The 25,771-nt window shown below is 46.5% G+C and overlaps 2 protein-coding genes across 2 annotated transcripts; both read left to right on the top strand.

The window, feature by feature from the left end:
- The first annotated feature begins 732 nt into the window (after nucleotides 1-732).
- Nucleotides 733-1,749, top strand: LOC119849070 (olfactory receptor 52R1-like). Its single transcript, XM_038385708.2, has one exon. It carries the CDS (start codon nucleotides 751-753, stop codon nucleotides 1,747-1,749), a length of 999 nt encoding a protein of 332 aa, XP_038241636.1. The 5' UTR covers nucleotides 733-750.
- Nucleotides 1,750-24,277: 22,528 nt separating this feature from the next.
- LOC119861233 (olfactory receptor 52R1-like) lies at nucleotides 24,278-25,330 on the top strand. The gene is given in 3 exon segments (XM_038416074.2): nucleotides 24,278-25,021; nucleotides 25,023-25,238; nucleotides 25,241-25,330. Coding segments are annotated over 3 exon segments (999 nt in total). The 5' UTR covers nucleotides 24,278-24,328.
- The last annotated feature ends 441 nt before the right edge of the window (nucleotides 25,331-25,771 follow it).

Genomic DNA, 25,771 nt, shown 5'->3' with positions numbered 1-25,771 from the left:
GTATTTGCTGCATGGATCCACCGTGGTTACCTAGGAACATGTGATGTGAGCTCTCAACAGGAAGAGGAATTTCAAAATTCCCAGGACTTTACAGAGTGTGTGTGTGCCTGGAAGGTGTTTATCTGGATGCAGGGTAGCAGAGTTGAAACTTTTGACCAGAGTGGTCAGGATGGGCATTGTAGGATGCCTTCTGGAGGCCTATTACTGTGATAAAATCAAGTGCAAGTGTCTACACTGGCATTTTTGAAAACAAAACTTTTGATTAAAAAGCCTTACAACTTTAGCCACAGTGGTTTTATAATCTCACTAAAACTGAGGAGTTCCATCATCCAAAGTGGCTTTGTAGAGTATACACCTCCATTGTTTCTTCACCAAAAGCTGCCTTTTGGTAAGAAACTTCCCAGTGTAGACAAGGCCTCAGGAACAAAGTTGGATAACCAATATCCACACTCATGTTTCCTGCTGGTTCCCCTTAAGGTGTTCCACACCACAATGTGTAGGAATTATTGATGCAGGGAGCACCATAAAATATGGAATTGACATTAGTAGGGTCAGTTCTTCATAATTCATTTATCTGAGTAATGAAAATGTCATTTTTCAGTCTGTGAAGAGCAACCAATCTGCTTCACCTATGATAACAGCTTCCAGTAGTGCATGTAATGTCTCATATTAACATTGTCTCTCCACCAGGCATTTGTACTGCGACCATCACACTAGATACATATAGGAAGTCAGGGGAAAGTACGGTACATGCAGGAGACACCGTTGTGCCTCAGCGTTGGACATCTTCTCCCCGCCTCCATGTCAGATTCCAACACAACTGACTTTACCAACCCCTCCACCTTCATCCTGCTGGGCATACCTGGCCTGGAGGCAGCCCATGTCTGGATCTCCATCCCCTTCTGCACCATGTACGTCATAGCCATCTTGGGGAACATCACCATCCTGTTCATTGTGAATATGGAGCCGAGCCTCCATGTCCCCATGTACTATTTCCTCAGCATGCTGGCCATCAGCGACCTGGTTGTATCTACATCCTTTATGCCCAAAACACTGAGCATCTTCTGGTTCAAGTCCAAGGAGATAGATTTTAGTGCCTGCCTCACCCAGATGTACTTCATTCACTCCTTCTCAACGATGGAGTCTGGGATCCTCGTGGCCATGGCTTTTGATCGTTATGTGGCCATTTGTGATCCCCTGAGACATTCCACCATCCTGACAAACCCTGTGGTGGCCAAGATCGGCCTGGCTGTGGTGCTGCGTGGAGGCATGCTTGTACTGCCCCATCTCTTCCTGGCAAGGCGGTGGCCATATTGCAGAACCAACATCATCCCCCACTCATACTGTGAGCACATAGCCTTGGTGAAACTGGCCTGCACAGACATCCATGTCAGTAGTTACTACAGCCTCTCTGCGGCTTTCTTGGTGACTGGTGTGGATGTGTCTTTTATTGCCGTGTCCTATACCCAGATTCTCAGGGTCATCTTCAGCCTCCCCACAAAGGACGCCCGGCTCAAAACTTTTTGGACCTGCAGCTCCCACCTCTGTGTCATCTTAACTTTTTACATCCCAGCTCTCTTCTCCTTCATCATGCACCGGTTTGGACACAATATGGCCCTACATTTCCATGTTCTCATGGCCAACGTATACCTCCTGGCACCCCCTATGTTAAATCCCATCATCTATGGGGTGAGGACCAAACAGATCTGGGACAGCCTGCTCCAGCTCTTTACTTATAAAGAGACCTAAAGTTTTCTCCTGGTTCTTTGACTCTCAGACAGAGCTCCATGCAGAGCTGGCTGGTGACATGGTGCTGGGCCCTCTTCCCTGAATCACTGACTGGATAGTCAAAGAGACATTAATCCCTTTCCTGGCCTTAATGTGCTCTGTAAGCATAATAAACTGGAGAATCGGTCTGTGTACAACTCATTAACTCATAAAGTTGCCACCTTTCTAACTGGACACTTGACACCACCTTGCCTTGCCTCTTCCCTCAAGTCCTTTCCCCCTTCTGTGCCATTTCTGCCAACAGCCTGCCCCTGTTGCTCCCTCATCCCCTCCCACCATCACTCGCTGGATCATCTCTACCTCCCACCCCACCAGCTGGCTTCCCTCAGCTCCAGGGCTGGGACAGAGCTGCTGCAGCCTGACAAGCAGCCTGCAGTGCGTGCAGTGAGGACACAGCAGTGGGGTGGACAGGCAAATCAGGAGCGGACTGGGAATCCGTATAAAAGCAGCTGAAGCTTGGGAACAGGGTTCTGTGGCAGGCAGGCGATACTGTGCATGATACAGCTTTTGGGCTCTTAAGCTCAGCTACAAAGTCCTGAGGGAAGAGATCGTTGTGTGGTTTATTTCTTTAGCTTTCGGCTCCCTTTTTCTCCTCCATGCTGGGAGTCTGTAGCAGGCAGGGTACCTGCAATGGGGATGGGCTGGGAGCCCTTTGCCCTGAGCCAGGCCTCAGGAGCAGGGCTAAGGGATCAGCTTTGGAGATAGGAGGATAACAGCTGAGAGAGACAGATGGATAAGACCCTGAGTTAGCTGAGAAAGCGGGATGCTGGGCAGAGGCTGGGGTGGCTTCGATAGCTTACAGGGCAGGATGTAAATTGTACACCTGTCATTAGCCAGCTATTTACACATGTACAGGGCACCTTATCTGGAACTACAGGGGCCCCATTGCCCAGGGGCTGACGCTGAACAAGGAAGCTGAATCTAACGTATGTTCTGCAGGACATTTCTGGTCACTACACAGAGGAGCACCCATGGAAAAAAATGAATGGGTGTTTAGCCCCTACCAGCAGCCAAGCTCCTCTCCCTCCCCCCAGCACCACTCACTCATCAGTGGTCCCGGGGATCAACTCCTTCCACTCTCTCCCTGTGCCTCCCACCTGCCACAGATTAGCTGTTCTGCAGCATGCAAGAGGTACTGGGAGGGAGGGGGAGGAACGGAGATGGGCCATGCTTGAGCGAGGGGCAAAAAGATGTGGGGAAGAGGTGGGGTGGGGGTGGGGCCTGGGGGAAGTGTTACCCGGTATTGTGAGAACCCCCAACAGGGGCAACTTTATTATTTCACTCCAGGTGGTGTAAGGAATAAATCAACAGGAACTCATTGATTCTGTCTCATCAAGGAGTAATGCAAGTAAGCGTGCTCTTTTCTCACACTGCAGTTTATTAGATTTAAGCACACACAAGCATAAGGAATAGGTTTAGAACATCCCAGATATTGCCCTAACATCTGGAATGGTATTGAGTAACAGTCATAAATATAAATGGAAGGGTAACAACCTCTATCTATGCAATAACATCAAATCCCTCCTGGCCAGAGGTACAGAATCCCCTTACCCGTAAGGGGTTAATCAGTTTCATTAACCTAGTTGGCACCTGACCAGAAGGACCAATGGGGAAAGAAGATACTTTCAAATCTGGTGGGGGGGGAGGTTTTGTTTGTGTTCTCTTTGTGTTCCCTCTTGAGACAAAGAAAGAGACCAAGCAGATAATCCAGCTCCTACTGAAATGATGCATCTAAAATTACAGAAATTGTAAGTAATAGCAAGGAAATGCGATAGATTATCTTTTGTTTTAGCTTGTGAATTTTCCCTATGCTAAGAGGGAGATTTATTCCTGTTTTGGAACTTTAAAGTTGAGCCTAGAGGGGAATCCTCTGTGTTTTAAATCTTTTTATTACCCTGTAAAATTGCCTTCCATCCTGATTTTGTAGAGGTGCTTCTTTTACCTTTTTCTTTGTAATAAAGTTCTTCTTTTAAGAATCTCATTGGTTTTTAGTGTCCTAAAAACCCAAGGGTCTGATCTGTGCTCACCTTGTTAACCTATTTGGTTGGTATATTATTCTTAGGCCTTCCCAGGAAAGAGGGTGAAGGGGTTTGGGGGGATATGTTTTGGGGGGATCATAGAATCATAGAATATCAGGGTTGGAAGGGACCCCAGAAGGTCATCTAGTCCAACCCCCTGCTCAAAGCAGGACCAAGTCCCAGTTAAATCATCCCAGCTAGGGCTTTGTCAAGCCTGACCTTAAAAACCTCTAAGGAAGGAGATTCTACCACCTCCCTAGGTAACGCATTCCAGTGTTTCACCACCCTCTTAGTGAAAAAGTTTTTCCTAATATCCAATCTAAACCTCCCCCATTGCAACTTGAGACCATTACTCCTCGTTCTGTCATCTGCTACCATTGAGAACAGTCTAGAGCCATCCTCTTTGAAACCCCCTTTCAGGTAGTTGAAAGAAATAGGATAGGGCTCCAAGTGTCCCCTTCCTGAATGTTTGTTAGAGAGGAACTCAGCACTTATGCAATAGCTAATGAGCTGCTCAGAGTCTTCACTCAGACTTCAGTTCTGGTGGGATTCTCCAACAAGGTATCCCCCACAAATCTCCCCAGCAGGCCCAATCGGTTAGGAGTTTTCAGACCAAGCCTCCTAGATGGAACCTTGCAGGTCGGGAATATGTGTGTGCACGTGCTCCTTGTGTGTTTTTATGCATATGGAGATGTGTGTGGTGTGCACATGGGGGTATGTGTGTATGTGCATCTGAATCGGTGTGTGTGTGTGCACTCATGGGACTGTGTGTGTCTGCATTTGCGTCCATGTGTGTGCACCTCCAGAATATCCCATAGCCCAGCAGTTTAGCACCCTCACCTGGAACATGGGAAACACAGATTCAAATCCCTGCTCCACTGAAGGTTTATTTGTACAAAATGGAACAGCTCCAGACAAACAGACTGAGAGCCCCACCCAGAATAGCCATTTGCGTGGTGCTCAGGGCACTCACATGGGACTTGGGAGACCTGTGTTTAAGTCCCTGCTCTAAATCAAGTAGAGCAGAGATTTTGTATCTGGGTCTCCCACATCTCTCTCAGGTCTCTCATGAGAAAGCACTGACCTGTCCTAGGCACCTAACTCCAGGAGAGGGCTCACAGCTGACAATCTCACAAGTAAATGGGCTCTTCTCTTCAGCCCATCAGCCAATATCCTAGACACCAGTGGGACTTAGGTGCTTAAGGACTTTGGAGATCAGAGTGGCTGAATTGGAGGAGCTAAAGGAGACACAAGAGGTACATAGATGAGACTTTCCGGGACAAAGAAGAATGGTCCCACCCCTGGTCTGACAGCCTCTGTGCTGTTGAGGAGGATGAAAGTCCCAGAGAAGGAGAATGAAAGTCTCAGGGAAGGAGAACATCCAACTGGAGCAGAGGGAAACAATCCCATAGTTCGGACTCTCCTTCAAAATGATGTTGTGTTCTCTTCTTGCACCTAGGATACTTGAATTCTTCAGAATGCTTTGCTCTGCTCCCCAGCATCACTTCTGTCTTGCTTGGGTTCAGCTTCAGCCAGCTGTTGTGTCCAAGAACTGGGCCATCTTGGTGATAGTGGGGTGGTTGTACGGGAATGATAGGAGGAGCTTGGTGTCACCTGCATATTGCTGGCATTTGAGTCTATGTTGTGTGACCAGTTCCCAAAGTGGATGCATGGCGATGTGAAAATCCCCAGAGGGAGAACTGATCCTTGTGGGACTCCACCAGGGAGGGGTCTAGTGCTGGAGGTGCAGTTGCCCATCACTGAAAATTGGGTGCATCCATCAAAGAAGGATTCAGACCAATATAGTGCATCCCTCTGGACCCCTGCTGCCTCTTAGGGGCAACAGCAGTATCTCATTGCCAACAGTGTTGAATAATGCCACGAGTTCCAGGAGGCTGAGCATAGATGTCTGCCCCCCATCCATTGACAGGAGGAGATCATCTATCAGTGCCTGTAAAGCAGGCGAAGTGGATAGCAATTGATAGAAATGAGAAGTTATGAAGTATAGAAATGGATAATGGAAGCAAAAGTCACTGGAGATAAATCCACGGCTAGCAAGGCTGAGGAAGATTTTTACGTATATTAGAAACAAAGGAAATCCTAAGAGTAGTATAGGCCTTTACTAGATGAAGATGGTAAAACAGTTAATGATGCTGAAAGGGCAAAAATGTTCATTAAACCTTTCTCTGCTGTATTTGAAAGAAGCAGAATGCTGTACTCATGAACTTCTTTGCAGTCCACTGGTAGCTATGAAGGATGGAAAACAGCACCTACTAGGGATCAATATTTTGAAATCAGCAGCCCCAGATATCTCGCACCCAGAGAGTCCTAAAAGAGCTGTATGAGGAAATCTCTGCCCCACTGATGTTAATTTTTAATAAATATTAGAACATCAGGGTTATCCCAGAAGACTGATAGAGTACTAATGTTATGTCAATATTCCAAAAGGGATGATTTGGGTTTTAAATGCCTGGTAGCTTGACATCAGTCTTGGAGATAAAAATTGAAAAGCGGATGGGGGACTTTGTCAATAAAGAATTAAAGGATAGGACTACAATTTATGCATTTTTTAGTCAATAGCAATTTTGAGTGATAAAGGGAACTGGGGAGTTGGAATAGACTTAGACCATTGCAAGTTGTTTGAGTTAGTACCACAAGACAATCAGATTAACAAACTAGCTCTAGACGGTATCACTAGAGCACTCATTAGATGGAGTGAGACTGGCTAACTGATATATCTCAGAAAGGGGATGTTCACAGGGTCCATAAGCAACTAACTCCAAGTGATGTGGGTGTGACGTTCCCCTCTGGTCTTATCTGGACCAGTGATCTGCTAGGCCATACCAATCTTTGACTCTGGGAGCCAGCCTTACCCTGCTCTGCTGTGAGAACCTCCACTCCTGGGCTGTTCATGCACAGCCTCTGGCATATCAGCTGCTCCCAGCTACTTGCAAGCGAATGACACTAGCCAATATTTCCAGGCCCAGATACACCCTAGGAACCTCCGTCTTGCAGTGTCCAGTTATGCCCACTGGATGCTGCAAGCTTATATGAATTTGTCAATTTAACAAAGAATTTGATATGCACGAGGCTTGTTATCCCAAGGGCAGTCTCTGCCACACTTCAAACCAAACGCACTGCTTCAGGTAGAATAAACAAACAAATTTATTAACTATAAAGGTAGATCTTAAGTGATTATAAGTCAAAGCATAACAAGTCAGAGTGGTTACCAAAATAAAATAAAATCCAAGCATGCAGTCTAAACTCTCAACCCTATTAGACTGGGCAGTAACTAGATGAAGCAGTTTTTCTCACCCCACTGGATATTGCAGTCCTTAGTATATAGGTTTGTTCCTTAAACCTAGGCCAATCTCCTGTGTTGGAGTCTTGTCTTCTCCTCTGTGTCTTGGTTGCTTGCAGCATAGGTGGGGGTGGGGGAAGGGCCCAGTAGGTATCCACTCTGTCTGTTTTATACCCTCAGTCCATGTGCTTGGAGAACACAAGTGTGTGTGTGACATTGCTGAGTCTCTCTAAGCAAGGTTGAGCAATTCTCCTGGTGGGGCCTCATGCAGGTGAATCATTGCATTGTAGCTTCCTTGCTGCACAATGGCTGTTGATGGGTTCTTCAACACCCCACCCCGGTGTTGGTTACTTTCCTTGCTGTTGCATCTGCAGATCTAATATCTGGCTGATCCCCAACTTACAGCATGTTTTAGTGACCACCATACTACATAATTCTCATAACTTCATATGTATTAATGATACACATATACTGATAGCAAAAGGACTTTCAGCAGATCATAACCTTTCCCCAAGGCATGCTTTATATGTGAGATCACAATTATATGAAAATGAAGAATATGGGGGTATAGAATGTCACACCTCCCTCAATGTAGAGGGAAATGTGCAAAGTTTTTGCCCCCTTCCCCCACCCCATGAATTGCCCAAACTGCGTTTTGAAATAAACAAGAAATAAGTTTATTAACTACTAAAGATAAATTTTAAGTGAGTATAAGGGATAGCAAACAGAACAAAGCAAATTACTGAGCAAATAAAACAAAACACACCACCTAAGCTTAATTCACTAAAGAAACAGGTTACAAAATGTAATTTCTCACCCTAAATGTTGTTTAGGCAGGTTGCAGAGTTTCTGCAGCTTAGAGTTCTAGTTTTTTCTCTTTACAGACTAGACCCCCATCTCAGCCTGGACTGAGCCCTTGCCTTTCCCCAGCTTAGTTCCTTTGTCTCTTCAGGTGCTTTCAGCAGTTTGAGTGGGAAGGCAATGAAGAAGAGCCGTATCATAAATAGAAAGGGAAGGGTAAACACCTTTAAAATCCCTCCTGGCCAGAGGAAAAACCCTTTCACCTGTAAAGGGTTAAGAAGGTAGGATAACCTCGCTGGCACCTGACCAAAATGACCAATGAGGAGACAAGATACTTTCAGAGCTGGAGGGGAGGAGAAACAAAGGGTCTGGGTCTGTCTGTATGATGCTTTTGCCGGGGACGGAACAGGAATGGAGTCTTAGAACTTAGTAAGTAATCGAGCTAGAGATGCGTTAGATTCTGTTTTGTTTAAATGGCTGAGAAAATAAGCTGTGCTGAATGGAACGGATATTCCTGTTTTTGTGTCTTTTTGTAATGTAAAGGTTTTGCCTAGAGGGATTCTCTATGTTTTGAATCTAATTACCCTGTAAGGTATTTACCATCCTGATTTTACAGAGATGATTCTTTTACTTTTTCTTCTATTAAAATTCTTCTTTTAAGAACCTGATTGCTTTTTCATTGTTCTTAAGATCCAAGGGTTTGGGTCTGTGGTCACCTATGCAAATTGGTGAGGATTTTTATCAAGCCTTCCCCAGGAAAGGGTTTGGGGAGGATTTGGGGGGGAAAGATGTTTCCAAGCAGGCTCTTTCCCGGTTATATATCTGTTAGACGCTTGGTGGTGGCAGCAATAAAGTCCAAGGGAAAAAGGAAAATAGTTTGTACCTTGGGGAAGTTTTAACCTAAGCTGGTAAAAATAAGCTTAGGGGGTTTTCATGCAGGTCCCCACATCTGTACCCTAGAGTTCAGAGTGGGGAAGGAACCTTGACAAGCCCTGATTGACTCACTTCCCAGCCTTAAGTAGAATCTACATAAGGCAGAAATCCTTTGTTTCCAGTGGAAAAATACCAGTATTGTCCAAGGTGGTACTCCGTACCAGGTGACATCATCGGATGCCCCTGCAGTGTCAAAGCAACATCCCAGGGAGCTCCTCAGGAAGGTGGGAGATTAGAATCTTCAAAGTTTTATTGTTCTTCTTAAATGGATCATTCAGGCTGATTGCCTACTGTCTGGTTAGCATTCCCCCAAATACACACACAGTTATAATTGTTAATAGTCAATATTCCTAACTTCAGATACAGAAATGATACATGTTTACAAATTAGATAAATACATTCAGCAAATCATAACCTCTCCAGTGATACCTCACATGACGCAGCTTCCATAAAACATATCTTAGTTATGCCATATGCATATCATAACAATATTTCTATGAAGAATATGGGGTGTGGCGTCACACTGGGTGCTCGTTCATGGGAAGTGTGCAACTCGAAAGGCACAGGATCAGCACCTCACCCTCAACGCGAAGGGGAGGAGGCCCCCCACAAGATAATGAGGGGAGCCACGGCTGCTGAGACTTCCGCCACACCCCCTGATAGAGCTCAGCAGGTGAAGCTGGTTGCGGACACTATGGAAGCAAAGGGGAGTGGCATCGCCCCCCTCTTGGAGTCCCTTCCCAAGGAGGCCTCGGATGGAGCCCCCCAGTCCCCTTGTCATCTGTACCCCTGTCAATGTCAAGGCAATTGCTGTCTTGGTTGCTAGCGGGGAGGACTCTGGGGTTGCGGGCGGAGACCTCAGCTCCATCTTTAAGGAGATTGAAGCCCTGGGTCTGACCCTAACCACCCAGGGGGAGAACAACCCCTTGCCAGAGGGCCTCGATCTGGGTGGCGGCTTGGTATGGTGTCCCCTCCTCCTCTCTCCTCCTTACTTCAGGCTGCTGCCCCCACTCTCCACCTTGGGTGCCCCGGCTTTGTCCACATGCCCGGTTGCAGACGGCACCTCACTCGTGGCTGCTTAGCCCTAGTGGAGACAGCCGGTGTCAAGGGACCGGGTCCCGAGCCCTTGGGTGTGCCCCCTTCTGAGGCGGAGCTGCCACCTCCCCTCTCAGTTGGGGGCCCACCATGCCCGATGCCATAGTTGCGGGTGCTTAGCTCATTGTCATGCCCTGGCCCAGCATCACTGAGGGCCTCCATCCCATCCCCATCCCCATCCCCATCCCCTCGGCTCATATACCCAGTTGAGAGGTGCTGCACCCTGGGAGCTCATCTGCCAGCGATCCTGATCCCACTTCCACCCCTGACCCTACTCGTGATCCCATTCCTCGCCTCAACCCCGCTCCCACCTCTGTCACATTGCCCGCCCCTTACCCCTCAACCTCCCACACTGTTGCCGCCCTGGGGGTTATCTCATTCCCTCTATGTTTGGACAACCCTCAGGGGGTGGTTTTCTTTTCTCCCATCCCCGACCCTTTAGGGGCTGCTCTCTTCCCTCCGCTGCCCCCTGCCTTGCTGAGGATAGGGACGGGTTGCGCTGCACCACCAAGGCAGACGCCATGCTGGGGATCTTCCCCGTTTGCCTGTCTCCGTGGCCCATGGGGTCATCAGCAATCACAAATCCATAAATCCATCCCACGCTGTGCGGTGGGATGAGCTGCGCCACTTCCTGGTGGACACCAGTGGTTTCAAGGGTAAGGTGCAGCTCACTCTCCTGCACTGGTGGGGACAGCCCAGGACCAAGCACTAGCTAGGATCCAAGGTGCCAAGAAAGGCGATCGCCTGCTGATAGAAACGTATCTGCTCTGGGCCTGAGTTTGGAGTGTAGACGTTGACTAAATTCAACGTCAGTCCCTCCACACAGGCCCAGAGGTGCAGCAGGCGACCCGGCATGACCTCAGCCACCCCCAGCACTGTAGGGGTGTAGGTTGTGGGTGTTAGGATATAGATATTCAGGCCTGTCTGTAAAGGCCTAGACTCTAGGAATTTAGGTGTATTCTTATCACTTGGCTAGTTCTAGAGGGATAAAAGAAAGAATCAAAATCACTGTCTGCCGGTGCAAGGGCCTCATCTCCCTGCGACGGTCGGAGGCCCGGTGCTCAGGCTAAGATCTCTGGCTAAGCAGCAGGGGCAGCCATAAGCTGGGAAGTGACCGGTCACTTCCTCACATTCCCAACTAGTCAATACGGGGTTGTTAGAAAGGGGATCCGATCTATCACCTCCAGAGAAAGGGAAGAGCCTAGAGGATGTAAAAGGAAATTTAGTTTGATAGTTTTCTGTCTGGTAAGAACTCACTTATCAATAGACACAGCTGGGAAACGCTTATGTCTTTACAGATGTAGTTGTGAAATCCTCACTTCTGTATTGTTTTGTCATTAGAGTTCCCACTTTGCTGTTGTTTATTTGCATGGTCTCTGTTTGGTTCTGTGATTATTTCTATCTGCTGTATAATTAATTGTGCTGGGTGTAAACTAATTAAGGTGCTGGGATATAATTGGTTACATAATCATGTTACAATATGTTGGGATTGGTTAGTTAAATTTCAGGAAAATGACTGGTTAAGGTATAGCTAAGCAGAACTCAGAACTCAAGTTTTACTATATAAACTATATACTATATGCAGTCAATCAGGAAGTAAGGGGGGAATGGGGGTGGGGAAATTGGAATCATGTTTTGTTAAGGGTGTGGGAATGGGAAAAGGGACACAGGTGTAAGGCTCTGTGGTGTCAGACCTGGGAATGGAGACACTAAGGAAGGAAATTGGAATCATGCTTGCTGGAAGTTCATCCCAATAAACATTGAATTGTTTGCACCTTTGGACTTCAGGTATTGTTGCTCTCTGTTCATGGAGAAGGACCAGGGAAGTAAGTGGGTGAAGGAATAAGCCCCTAACAGTGGGAAACAGGGTGGCTTCCCTTGCCAAATGAGCACTGAGGTAGCTAAAGTACACACAAACCCCCCATTCCAGCTGCCAACTAGCCTCAGTAGCTGAATCTATGTAGGTCTCCTGCAGAAAAATCACAGAGTATCCTCCCTCCTGAAGAAGAAGAACACCTGGCACCTGTGGAGACCCACCCTACGGCCCCGGGTGTTCAAGGTGGCAAAGATGGTTGGTGTCATAGTGAGGACTGGGGAGGATCTTCACTGGCAGCAGTGCCAGAGACCCCCCAGCGGGCCTCACAACAATCCGTGACTGACCCTGAAAGCCAGCAGACAGTCACAGAAGTTGCAGGCCTGCTGGAAGGCTGCAATATCCTGCCTCCTGGTCTCCCTCCCCTCCTCCAAATCGGCCCTAATAAATCTCCAGGTATGGATGGGTTGACCGTGGAGTTCTGGGACGTCCTCAGCCCGGAACTTGTCACCGTTTGGGACAAGTCCTTGAGGAGCAGGTTCCTCCCTTTGTCATGCAGGCTTGCTACCAAAGAAGGGGGACCTCCGTGACTTTCAGAACTGGCACCCCGACTTGCTCCTCAGCACGAACTACAAACTCATACTGAAGGCCATCTCGCTTCAGCTGGGGTCTGTGCTGTGGACGTGGTCCATCCCGACCCAACTTACATGGTCCTGGGCTCCACCACCTTTGATCATTTCTATGTGTTCCGGGACCTCCCGGAGCTTGGGTGTAGGGTTGGTCTGTTGTTCACTCTCCTGTCCCTGAACCGGGAGAAAGCGTTTGACAGGATGGACCATACGTATCTCATGGGTACTCTGTGGGTGTTAGTCTTTGGACCCCAGTTTGTGGTTTCTCCAGGTGCTGTATGCCTCCGTGGAATGCTTCATCAGGCTAAACTGGACCGTGACCGAACCGGTCAGCTTCGGGTGAGGGGTATGTCAGGGGTGTCTGCTGTCAGGCCAGCTGTATACTCTGGCAGTAGAGACCTTCCTCTGTCCCAGAAGTTGACAGGGTTGGTGCTCCGTGAGCCGGAGTTGTGGCTGGTGCTGTCAGTGTAAGCCAATGAGGTGCTCCACTTGGTCCAGGACCTGGGCAACCTGGTGCAGGTGGAGGCCTGTCGGGCGATCTACTCAGCGATCTTCCTCCAACCAGGTTAATTAGGTCAAGAGCTCTGGCCTGATGGTCGGGGACAGGTGGCAGACGAGTTCCCCTGAACATGCACTTGAAGCCATTCAGTGGAGCACGGGTCCACTGCTCTATCTCAACATATAACTTTCCACCACGCATCCTTCTCCACTGGAGAACTGGCAGGATTTTGAGGCCAGGGTGGGTGAGCAGCTGTGGAGATGGACAGGACTTCTCCGGTGCCTTTCTCTGTGGGGGTGGGCACTGGTGCTCAACCAGCTAGTCCTGTCCATGCTTTGGCACCAGCTGCACACCCTGAGCCCAGCCCTGGCTCCGGAGGGTAGCTCTGGAGTTCTTCTGGCCAGGACTGCACTGGGTCTCTGCAGGGGTTCTGAATCTTTTCTGACTGCCGCTGCACATTGAGTGGATGTTTTCAGAGAACTATCCAAAATGACTCCATGATCTCTTTCTTGAGTGGTAACAGCTAATTTAGACCCCATCATTTCATATGTATAGTTGGGATTGTTTTCCAATGTGCACAAATTTCTCCTCACCAGCCTGGAGCATACTTTGGGAAGTGGTCAGAGCCCTCCAGGGCATCTAGGGATCACCTCCTGCAGTTCATGGCTTCTCCTCCAGCTTGAGTTTGTCTCTCTGCTGCAGCCATAGCCCTGCAACCAAAGAGCCCCCTATGCCACCCTTGTGCCTCTCTCCTGTCCCAGCTTCTTCTGGCTTATCTAGTCTCTGTGTTTTTAAAGGGATGGACCAACTCCTCATCTCTCTGTTCCCTCTTCTGAGGAGGTTCCATTCCTTCCATGCCCAGGAGTCCACAGAGAAGCTGCAGAAAACAGGTTTTATCTAGAATGTAATTACTCCTTTCTTCTGTCTGGGCGAGATCTCGTTAGGGCTGGTCATTATTGACCCACCTATTTATAGACAGATGCCTCCAACCCAGCCTCCTGCCCCTTAGGACAAGGAGCATGAGTGAAGAGTTCAGGAAAAGCCCAAAGATATAAGGATACAGATAGTTCATACAATCTAATGTGAGTTGACAGGGTTAAAACATCTGCTCAAAGTGCAGTGGCAATCAAACAAACAAACAAAATGTTGGGAATCATAAAGAAAGGGAGAGATAATAAGACAAAAAATATCATATTGCCTCAATATAAATCCATGTTACATCCGTGTGCAGAATACTGAATACTGCGTACAGATGGTTGCCCCATCTCAAAAAAGATATATTGGAATTGGAAAAGGTACTGAGAAGGGCAACAGAAATGATTAGGGGTATGGAACAACTTCTATATGAGGAGAGATTAATAAAACTGGGACTTTTTAGATTGGAAAAGAGACAACTAAGGTGGGATATGATAGAGGTCTATAAAATCATGACTGGTGTAAAGAAAGTGTTATTGACTCCTTCTCATAACACACAAACTAGGGGTCACCTGGTAGAATTAGTCGACAGCAAATTTCAAACAAACAAAAGGAAGTATTTCTTCGCAGTCAACCTGTGGAACTCTTTGCCAGGGGAAGTTGTGAAGGCCAAAACTATAACATAGTTCCAATAAGAACTAGATAAATTCATGGAAGATAGGTCAATCAATGGCTATTATCCAGGATGGGCAGGGATGGTGTCCCTAGCCTCTGTTTGCCAGAATCTGGGAGTGGGCAACAGGGGATGGATCACTTGATGATGACCTCTTCTGTTCATTCCCTCTGGGTCACCTGCCACTGGCCATTGTCAGAAGATAGGATATTGGGTTATATGAACCATTGGTCTGACCCAGTATGGCCATTCTGATGTTCTTATAGAGACCCAAGATATATTGCCCACCCTACCTCCTGCTGCAATGAACTAGACCCCACTCTCCTCCCAGAGCTGAGATAGAACCCAGGAGTCCTGCTGGGGTCTCTCTCTCTGAAGAGTTCGTAATATGTATATATATATATATATATATATATATATACACATTAATATTTTAAACCTAACTTAAGTGATTTGGCACAAGATATCAGAACATGTTAATATCAGAGCTGAGAGGGTCTAATATTTGTTCAAGTTTCTTTCTTTTATATCAGAATTAGATACATAGCTCCTGTCAGCTAATTGCTAAGTTATTGGCCAAGAAACCAGAGTTGTGAAGACCCTAAGTAGCCCTTGGAATCACAGTTAATGATGCCTCCTGTCAAGGTTCCTTCCCCACTCTGAACTCTAGGGTACAGATGTGGGGACCTGCATGAAAACCTCCTAAGCTTACTTTTACCAGCTTAGGTTAAAACTTCCCCAAGGTACAAACTATTTTACCCTTTGCCCTTGGACTTCCACTGCCACCACCAAACGTTTGACTGGGTTTACTGGAAAAACGTTGTTTGGGAACATCTTTCCCCCAAAAATCCTCACCAAAACCTTGCACCCCCCTGCCTGGGGAAGGCTTGATAAAAATCCTCACCAATTTGCATAGATGACCACAGACCAAACCCTTGGATCTTAAGAACAATGAAAAAAGCATTCAATTTCTTACAAGAAGAATTTTAATCTAAGAAAAGGTAAAAAGAATCACCTCTGTAAAATCAGGACAGTAAATACCTTACAGGGTAATTAGATTCAAAACATAGAGAATCCCTCTAGGCAAAACCTTAAGTTACAAGAAAGACACAAAGACAAGAATATTCATTCTATTAGCACAGTAAGTTCTAAGACTCCATTCCTGTTCTGTCCCCGCAAAAGCATCACCCCGACAGACCCAGACCCTTTGTTTCTCCCTCCCCCCAGCTTTGAAAGTATCTTGTCTCCTCATTGGTCATTGTGGTCAGGTGCCAGCGAGGTTATCCTAGCTTCTTAACCCTTTACAGGTGAAAGAATTTTTCCTCTGGCCAGGAGGGATTTTAAAGGTGTTTACTCTTCCCTTTATATTTATGACAGCTGCCCTGGAACAAGGGGGGCCCTACAGGCAGGATAAAAACTGGATTAGTGTTTGCATTGGATTTGTTCTTTCCCTCTTGGTTCATTTCCTCCCAGTCTCTCCCAGGTGTAATTGAAATCTAATGTTCAAGACCGAGTCAGCGTTTCCAGGACTGCCCTGACTGAAGGGCACTTGGATTCTCGTAGCTGAACTCCTTGCCTGCTCATCTGGCTGACCGGGGTATTTCTCCAGTGTGGAGCACCTGTGTTTTTAAGTACTGGAGTGAGACTCAACAAATTCTCCTTTCCAAACTGAACAGGGACCCCGTGTCCACCTGTATTCAAGTTACTAACACTCTGTAGCTGGCAAGCATGGTTTGATCTTTATCTGTCGCTAAAGGCAAAAGGGCTAGGCCCTGATTTGGCTGGATTTCTGAGTTTATTATTTATTATCATTATTTGTATTTTGGAAGCCTTCAGCAGCCCCACTCCAGTTCAGGGCCCATTCACACACACAGAAGGAGAAACACCCCCGCCCGAAGGAGCTTATAAATTAAATTAAGACAAGACACAGCTACTGTGAGTAACAAACCAGAAATAGAATAGTTGGGGAGATGAAGGAGTAACAGCAATAAGAATGGATGGTTACATAGGCTGATGGGTGGTATGAGACAGTTAAAATGCACAGCCCTTCCCTGGCTGTTAGAAGCATGTCCTGGAGCTTTAAGAGCAGATCACCTGTTAGAGGGAACTAGATTAGGGCTAGCTAGAATGGGCCAATGAGTGATGGCAGCACCGAACACACAGGTGGGAGCACGTTGCTCTCCGTTAGCTTTTGCAACTCTGCTTTAGTTCTAATCACGCCTCCCTTCTTAGAGTGCAGACTGAACCTCCTTCTGATGAATTCACAAGACAACCCCTGGTACCAGATGGAAGACCAGAGGAGAGGACAGACTACCTGAAGGGAGGTTCCAAAGATCTTCGCTGATGTTCAATATCTTCATTAATGATCTGGAGGATGGCCTGGATTGCACCCTCAGCAAGTTTGTAGATGACACTAAACTGGGAGGAGAGGTAGATACGCTGGAGGGTAGGGATAGGATACAGAGGGACTTAGACAAATTAGAGGATTGGGCCAAAAGAAATCTGATAAGGTTCAACAAGGACAAATGCAAAGTGCTACATGTAGGATGGAAGAATCCCATGCACCGCTACAGACTAAGGACTGAGTGACTAAGAAGCAGTTCTGCAGAAAAGGACCAAAGGGTTACAGTGGACGAGAAGCTGGAGATGAGTCAACAGTGTGTCCTTGTTGCCAGGAAGACTAACAGCGTTTTGGGCTGTATAAGTAGGGGCATTGCCAGCAGATTGAGGGATGTGATCGTTCCCCTCTATTCGGCACTGGTGAGGCCTCATCTGGAGTACTGTGTCCCAGTTTTGGGCCCCACACTACAAGAAGGATGTGGAAAGATTGGAAAGAGTCCAGCGGAGGGCAACAAAAATGATTAGGGGACTGGAACACATGACTTATGAGGAAAGGCTGAGGGAACTGGGATTGTTTAGTCTGCGGAAGAGAAGAATGAGGGGGGATTTGATAGCTGCTTTCAACTACCTGAAAGGGGGTTCCAAGGAGAATGGATCTAGACTGTTCTCAGTGGTAGCAGATGACAGAACAAGGAGTAATGGTCTCAAGTTGCAGTGGGGGAGGTTTAGGTTGGATATTAGGGAAAAAAATCACTAGGAGGGTGGTGAAGCACTTGAATGTGTTACCTAGGAAGGTGGTGGAACCTCCATCCTTAGAGGTTTTTAAGATCAGGCTTGACAAAGCCCTGGGTGGGATAATTTAGTTGGCGTTGGTCCTGCTTTGAGCAGGGGGTTGGACTAGATACCTCCTGAGGTCCCTTCCAACCCTGATATTCTATGATTCTCTGACCCTCTTGCGAGTGTGGAGCTGCTGCTGAAGGATACAGAGCTTGTGCTGAAGCTTTCTTGTGTGGGCCAAAGCCTCACCTCTGCTACCTCACTGGCTGGTGACTCCCTTGTTGCTGCTGCTCCCTCAAGGGACCTTCTCCCCAGAGGGGGAGTGAGGGCCCCCACGCCTGTTGCTGCCATCACCTGAGGGGTCCCTCTTCCCTGGTTGCCAGACTGCCGGTTGTTGCTACTTCTGTATGTACAGTTATTTCAAATGTGTTTGCTCCTGGGTAACACCCACAAGGTAGATGTGCTGGGGACTTTTGCTTGGGAAAATGAAGTTCCCTCCACATGGAACAAACTATAACAGGTGGAAGTGACATCATCACTTGTCTTTATTCACCCTATTACTCAACATCTGAGTTTGTTGCTTGAAATATAAAAGGAAAATCTGCTCAGGGTAATAAACTTTCACTGGTCAGGGTTCTGTCCTGGGCAAAATAAGACAGCTCTGGAGTCCTAGGCTGGGGAGCTGTGATGAAATGGCTAGTGAAAACATTCATGTCACTGCAGCTGGGTGTGTCCCTGTCTGTACATGGTTCTGTAAATGCAAGACCTGAGGAGGATTGTCACAGCCTCAGAGTGTGAGAGGGTCCCAGACTAGTATGCTTAGCAGTACCCCAGTTTCATGTTGCATCCCTGTGATGTCCATCAAAATCATGCAACAATATGTCCTGCTACACCGGGGTGGGCAAACTGCGGCCCGTGGGCTGGATCCAGCCCATCAGGGCTTTGGAGCCAGCCAGCAGTATTGCCCCACACCGCTCCCGAAAGCAGCTGGCACCACATCCCTGCAGCTAATGGAGGAGGGAGGTGGGGCAGAGGGATCCATGCACTGCACTCGCCTGCAGGCACCACCCCCTGCAGCTCCCAGGTAAGTGGTGCCAGGCCAGAACCCGCACTCCTCCTGCACCCCATCCCCCTGCCCTGAACCCTCTGCCACACCCCACAACCCTTCTGCACCCTAACCCCCTTCCCTGAGCCCCCCATACACCCCACACCCCTCCTCCACCCCAACCCTTGCCCTGAGCCCCTTCCTGCACACTGCATCCCCCTCCCACACCCCGCACTCCCTCCCATACCCCAACCCCCTGCTCCAGCCCTACATTCATGGCCCTGCATGCAATTTCCCCTCCAAGATATGGCCCTAGAGACAAAAAGTTTGCCCATCCCTGTGCTAGATCATGTGTCCATTTCCCTCCTGTCATGCTCTCAGCTAGTGGTGGAGAGACTATGGTTATTACAGGAAAGAGAGGACCTCTCAGTTCTCTCTGTCATTCTCTTTGAGTCCTTAGCCAAGTCATCTCTCCCTGTGCCTCTGGTTACCTATCAATATAATGGAGATATATTCTTTATAACTTTCCTTTGCTAAGTTTTTTTTGAAAATCCTTCAATGAAAGGCACTACACTGTATGTTGATAGCTACTCATTAGATAACTGATCTCTTAGAAACAGCCCTGTGTATCTGCAAATAGTATTTGTTTCTCCTCTGAGGCTTCTTTCTCCAGATTGATCTGTCTATTATTTAACCAGCCGGCCTGGGCATTTAAAGGGTAGGCATTATCCCTAGTTTTCTTATTAATCAACTATAATTTTTAAATATATGCAGAGCATCCAATTCCTCTTTGACTGAGCACAGAGTCCGAGTGTTCTTATCTCCCTTTGAGAAGGTCACTTAATTACTGTTTACTCCTAATGGATAATTAGCACAGAAGCAGGGACAGGTTGGTCTCCTGCCTGTTAACATTCAGATGCCTGATTCTCCAATAGCGGCTGAGCAAACCCCACTGGGCTATATTATAAATGGTGTGTTGGCTCTCGGCGTGAGATGTTGCTGCAGATGGTGGGGTGTGAGAGGTTTGGGACACAGGAAGCTGAGAGGGATTGCTAGGGAAGATATTTCAGTCTCACAATTAACAGGTACCCCATCTCTTGCTGGGAAGATCACCTGCTCGACAAACCCAGTGCAATGTGCAGGTGATGGGTTAGAGTCTCTGGTACCTTTCTGCTCTTCACAGCCATTAAACATCCCAGGGCCTTTCCAGAGATCATGAGTTTGCTTCAGTGTCACTGGCCAAAATGTCCCTCTTCTGTGCATTCCTGCCCTCCCTGGCTATTGGCTGTCAGCCCTGAGGTGACTGCATTTAAGTGTCACAGGGGATCCTTCAGCAGGAAAGGCAAAATTCTGAGTCTGTGGCCCATAGTTTGCTCAGGCCCTTTTCAGGCAAAACTCCCCTTGGAGTAAGAGACCACCGCAGCCAACTGTGAGTTAATGCACTGACACTGTCACCTCCTCCTATGGGGAAGATATCTGCTCTCCTAGCTTCACTCAAGAAGTTGGCTGAACTTGTATGTCTTATTTCAGAGTAGCAGCCGTGTTAGTCTGTATCCGCAAAAAGAACAGGAGTACTTGTGGTACTTTAGAGACTAACACGTTTATTTGAACATAAGCTTTCGTGAGCTACAGCTCACTTCATCGGATGCATGCAGTGGAAAATACAGTGGGGAGATGTATATACACAGAGAACATGAAACAATGGGTGTTACCATACAGACTGTAACGAGAGTGATCAGGTAAGAGCTCTTGGAGTCATTGTGGACAGTTCTCTGAAAACATCCACTCAATGTGCAGCGGCAGCCAAAAAAGGGAACAGAATGTTGGGAATAATTAAGAAAGGCATGATAATAGGACAGAAAATATCCTATTGCCTCTATATAAATCCATGGTACACCCACATCTTGAATATTGTGTGAGGATGTGGTTGCCCCATCTCAAAAAAGATATATTGGAATTGGAAAAGGCTCAGAAAAGGGCAACAAAAATTATTAGCGGTCTGAAACGGTTTCCGTATGAGGAGAGATTAATAAGACCGGGACTTTTCAGCTTGGAAAAGAGACGGTTAAGGGGAGATATGATTGAGGTTTCTAAAATCATGACTGGTGTAGAGAAAGTAGATAAAGAAGTGTTGTTTACTACTTCTCATAACACAAGAACTAGGGGTCATCAAATGAAATTAATAGGCAGCAGGTTTAAAACAAATAAAAGGAAGTATTTCTTCACACAATGCACAGTGAACCTGCGGAAGTCCTTGCCAGAGGACGTTGTGAAGGCCAAGACCATAACAGGGTTCAAAAAAGAGCTAGATAAATTCATGGAGGACAGATCCATCAATGGTTATTAGCCAGGATGGGCAGGGATGGTGTCCCTGGCCTGTGTTTGCCAGAAGCTGGGAATGAGTGACGCAGGATGGATCACTTGATGATTACCTGTTCTGTTCATTCCCTGGTTTCAGAGTAGCAGCCGTGTTAGTCTGTATTCGCAAAAAGAAAAGGAGGACTTGTGGCACCTTAGAGACTAACAAATTTATTAGAGCAGAAGCTTTCGTGAGCTACAGCTCACTTCATCGGATGCATCCGATGAAGTGAGCTGTAGCTCACGAAAGCTTCTGCTCTAATAAATTTGTTAGTCTCTAAGGTGCCACAAGTACTCCTTTTCTTTTTGTTCATTCCCTCTGGAGCACCTGGCACTGGCCACTGTCGGAAGACAGGATACTGGGCTATATTGATCTTTGGTCTGACCCAGTATGGCCATTCTTATGTTCTTATTTTCTTATAAAGTTTAGCAAACTTGTAAAAATGAGGTCTTCTTACTGAAGTTGTCAGCCCAAATAGAAGGAGGCACCACCAGTGCCACTTATCATAGAATCATAGAATCATAGAATATCAGGGTTGGAAGGGACCCCAGAAGGTCATCTAGTCCAACCCCCTGCTCAAAGCAGGACCAAGTCCCAGTTAAATCATCCCAGCTAGGGCTTTGTCAAGCCTGACCTTAAAAACCTCTAAGGAAGGAGATTCTACCACCTCCCTAGGTAACGCATTCCAGTGTTTCACCACCCTCTTAGTGAAAAAGTTTTTCCTAATATCCAATCTAAACCTCCCCCATTGCAACTTGAGACCATTACTCCTCGTTCTGTCATCTGCTACCATTGAGAACAGTCTAGAGCCATCCTCTTTGAAACCCCCTTTCAGGTAGTTGAAAGCAGCTATCAAATCCCCCCTCATTCTTCTCTTCTGCAGACTAAACAATCCCAGCTCCCTCAGCCTCTCCTCATAAGTCATGTGCTCTAGACCCCTAATCATTTTCGTTGCCCTTCGTTGTACTCTTTCCAATTTATCCACATCCTTCCTGTAGTGTGGGGCCCAAAACTGGACACAGTACTCCAGATGAGGCCTCACCAGTGTCGAATAGAGGGGAACGATCACGTCCCTCGATCTGCTCGCTATGCCCCTACTTATACAACCCAAAATGCCATTGGCCTTCTTGGCAACAAGGGCACACTGCTGACTCATATCCAGTTATATCCATATCCAGTCATATCCATTATAATGGCCAGTCCATTTCAGAATCCCATTCAACTAAGCTCTTTGCTCCAATAACATCTGTAGCAAGGAGTTCCACAGGCCAAATTGATTATATAAGGAGCTTGCTTTTCTCAATGTTATATGTTCAGACTTTCAATGTAATTGAATGGTCCCTTGTTCCTGTGTTGTGCGACTGAATAAATATGAATGCCTTCTCTAGCTTATCGATAGATTCATAGGGTTCAAGGTCAGCAGGGACCATTATATCATCCAGTCTAACCTCCTATATAACACAGGATGTTAAATTTCAACCAGTTACCGTGGTATTGAGCCCAATGACTTGTGTTTGACTAAGATCTGGTCTACAGTAGGAATATACATCATTGAATCATAGAATCACAGCCTGAGAAGAGATCGCAAGGGCCAAGATGTAGGATATGTTGCATCTAAACCACCCAAGACAGATGACTATTAAGCCTTCTTTGGAAAACCTCCAGCGAAAGAACATCTGCTACTTCCCAAGGTGTCTTTTCCATTATCTTCCTATTCTTATAGTGAGGAAGTTTTTTCCTGACATTTCATCTAAACCTGCAATGAAATTGGATGTATTTGAAAAGACCATTTTTCGGTACACTCTGTTGTTGATTGGCAATTATATGCCTAGACTTTTTTTAACTAATCCCATACCAGTTTTTTTGGCGCTGTTGCTGCCTAATTCTGTACTTCCGGTTATAAATTAGATGTATGGTGGATCAGTCAGTTCATAACTCTAAGGTTCTATGGTGGTTGCTTTTTAACATCCCCCTTGACTGCTAATGTAGTGGAAATTATCTCATCACTTTTATATGATTATCTCAGAGTCCTTCTTTCCAAATGCAGAGCAAAACTATTTCTTTAACACATCTACCTTTTCTGCAACAATAGCAAGTTTCATTTCTGCCTGTAGGAATTCACTTTAACCTTTTGTAGGATTTTTTTTGTTTTTAATATACATAATAACCTTCTTCTTTGATCCTTAGCCTTTCCAAGCATGGACTTTTCCCTGATGTCTTTAACATCCCTTATCAATTTTTATAACTTCAAATTTGTATTCCTTGAGATTTTCCCTTTTCCCACTTAGTTCTATATTGCTTTTGTTCTCCATAATTGCTGTCTTCACTTTGCCAGGTTTTCAGCTAAAAGTGTCCACTTTTTTCACTGTGGAATTGTGGGTTTTTAGCTGTCTGGTAAACTCTCCTTAAAACACTACCAAGTTAAATTCACATTTTGCTGTCTAATTTTTTTCATCTCAATCAGTTTTGCTGATAATTAGCCTCAGCTCTGGGGAATTAGTCATCTGGAAGCATTACGTGTCTATAGATATTACTGGTTGGGAACTGTTCTCCGATTGTTCATTTGATTGTAATCAGTTCCATTCTGTTATTTTCCTCTCCTCCATCATATGTCCCCTTATTTTTCTCTTCTCTAAACTAAACAGTCCCAGACTTTTCACTCTGTCTTCATATGTCAGGCTCCATGATTCTCACAGCCTATTTCGCACATCCCCTTTTTATCTTTTATATTCTTTATAGAGACTGAGTGACCAAACCTGAGTGGATATCCAGAGCAGGTTATTCTCCATCCAATTTGTCAGGCATCCAAACATTGTCTTTGTTTTTGGCCACTGCTGTGAATGAACAGGTGTTTCCATGCAGCTGTTATCAATGACACCCAGGTCTTTTTCCAGTAGGAGTGTTCTAGTCAGGATCTTTCCCCCTGGCACATGATTGGGCAAGGTTTGTTTTTTTTTCCACTCCCAGATTTTGAGTAACTGGGTGAAGGGTTTCTTTGAATTAATGAACAATGAGAGATGACCAATATCCACATTCATGTTTCCTGCTGGTGCCTCTTAATGTTTGCTATAAGATGATGTGTAGGAATTATTGATGCATTGGGCACTGTCAAATATGGAATTGGCATTAATATGGTCAGTTATTCATAATTCATTTATCCAAATAATGAAAATATCATTTTTCAGTGTGTGAAGAGTGACTAACCTGCTTCACCCATGAAAACAGCCTCCAGTTCTGCATGTAGTTTCTCATAATAACATTGTCTCTCTGTCCAGGCATTTGTACTGTGACCATCACCCTAGATCCTGGGCACATACAGGAAGTCAGGAGAACATACGGTATATGCAGGAGACACCGTTCTGCCTCAGAGTTGGACACCTTCTTCCCTACTCCATGTCAGATTCCAACACAACTGACTTCACCAACCCCTCCACCTTCATCTTGCTGGGCATTCCTGGCCTGGAGGTTGTCCATGTCTGGATCTCCATCCCCTTCTGCACCATGTACGTCATAGCCGTCTTTGGGAACTTTATTATCCTGTTCATCATGAAGAGGGAGCCGAGCCTCCATGGGCCCATGTACTATTTCCTCTGCATGCTGGCTGTCACTGACCTGGTCGTGTCCATGTCCACCCTGCCCAAAATGCTGAACATCTTCTGGGTCAGTTCCAGGGAGATTGATTTCAGCACCTGCCTCACCCAGATGTACTTCATTCACTGCTTTACAGCAATGGAATCTGGGATCTTCGTGGCCATGGCTTTGGATCGTTATGTTGCCATCTGTGATCCCCTGAGACATTCCACCATCCTGACAAACTCCCTGGTGGCAAAGATTGGCCTGGCCGTGGTGCTGCGTGGCATAATGCTCAGACTGCCCCATCCCATCCTAGCCAGATGGTGGCCTTATTGCAGAACCAACATCATCCCCCAAACATACTGCGAACACATGGCTGTGGTGAATCTGGCCCGTACCGACATCCGCATCAGTAGTTACTATGATCTCTTTGTGGTATTCTCTGTGATTGGTCTGGATGTTTTTTTTTATTGTTGTGTCCTATATCCAGATCCTCAGAGCCATCTTCATTCTCCCTACAAAGAAGGCCTGGCACAAGACTTTTGGGACCTGCATCTCCCACCTCTGTGTCATCTTAGCCTTTTACATCCCAGCTCTCTTCTCCTTCCTCACACACCATTTTGGCCACAATGTGCCCCTGCATTTCCATGTTCTCATTGCCAATGTGTATCTCCTCGTGCCCCCCCCATGCTGAACCCCATCATCTATGGGGTGAGGACCAAACAGATACGGGACAGGCTGCTCCAAATTTTTACTTATAAAGGGACCTAAAGCTTTCTCCTGGCTCTCTGGCTCTCAGACCAAGCTCCATGCAGAGCTGGTCAGTGACATGGAGCTGGGCCCTCTTTCCTGAATCACCTGCTGGATAGTTAAAGAGACATTAAATACTTTGCTGACCTTATTGTGCTATATCAGGATGATAAACTGGACATTTGGTCTATGTACAACTCATTGGGCTGCCACCTTTTCTAATTGCCCCGAGGTTCCTCCCTTCTCCTCCAAGGCCTTGCCTTGGTGACTTGCTCCTCTCCTCCCTTCCCCCATCACTTGCTGAATCATCTCTGTTGGGGTATTCCTCTGGACACGACAGACAGACATGCAATTAGGGTATCCTATGTCTTCAGACATGACCAACGGAGAGACAGGAATGCACGGAGACTGGAGTCTTCAGTTACAGATGTGTATTTATTGTAGTAGGAGCTTAGCTACTCC

This window comes from Dermochelys coriacea, chromosome 1 (genome assembly GCF_009764565.3).
Source record: "Dermochelys coriacea isolate rDerCor1 chromosome 1, rDerCor1.pri.v4, whole genome shotgun sequence".
NCBI lineage: Eukaryota > Metazoa > Chordata > Testudines > Dermochelyidae > Dermochelys > Dermochelys coriacea.
Note: the sequence above shows the minus strand (reverse complement) of the source record. Positions and strands in the feature narration are given on the sequence as shown.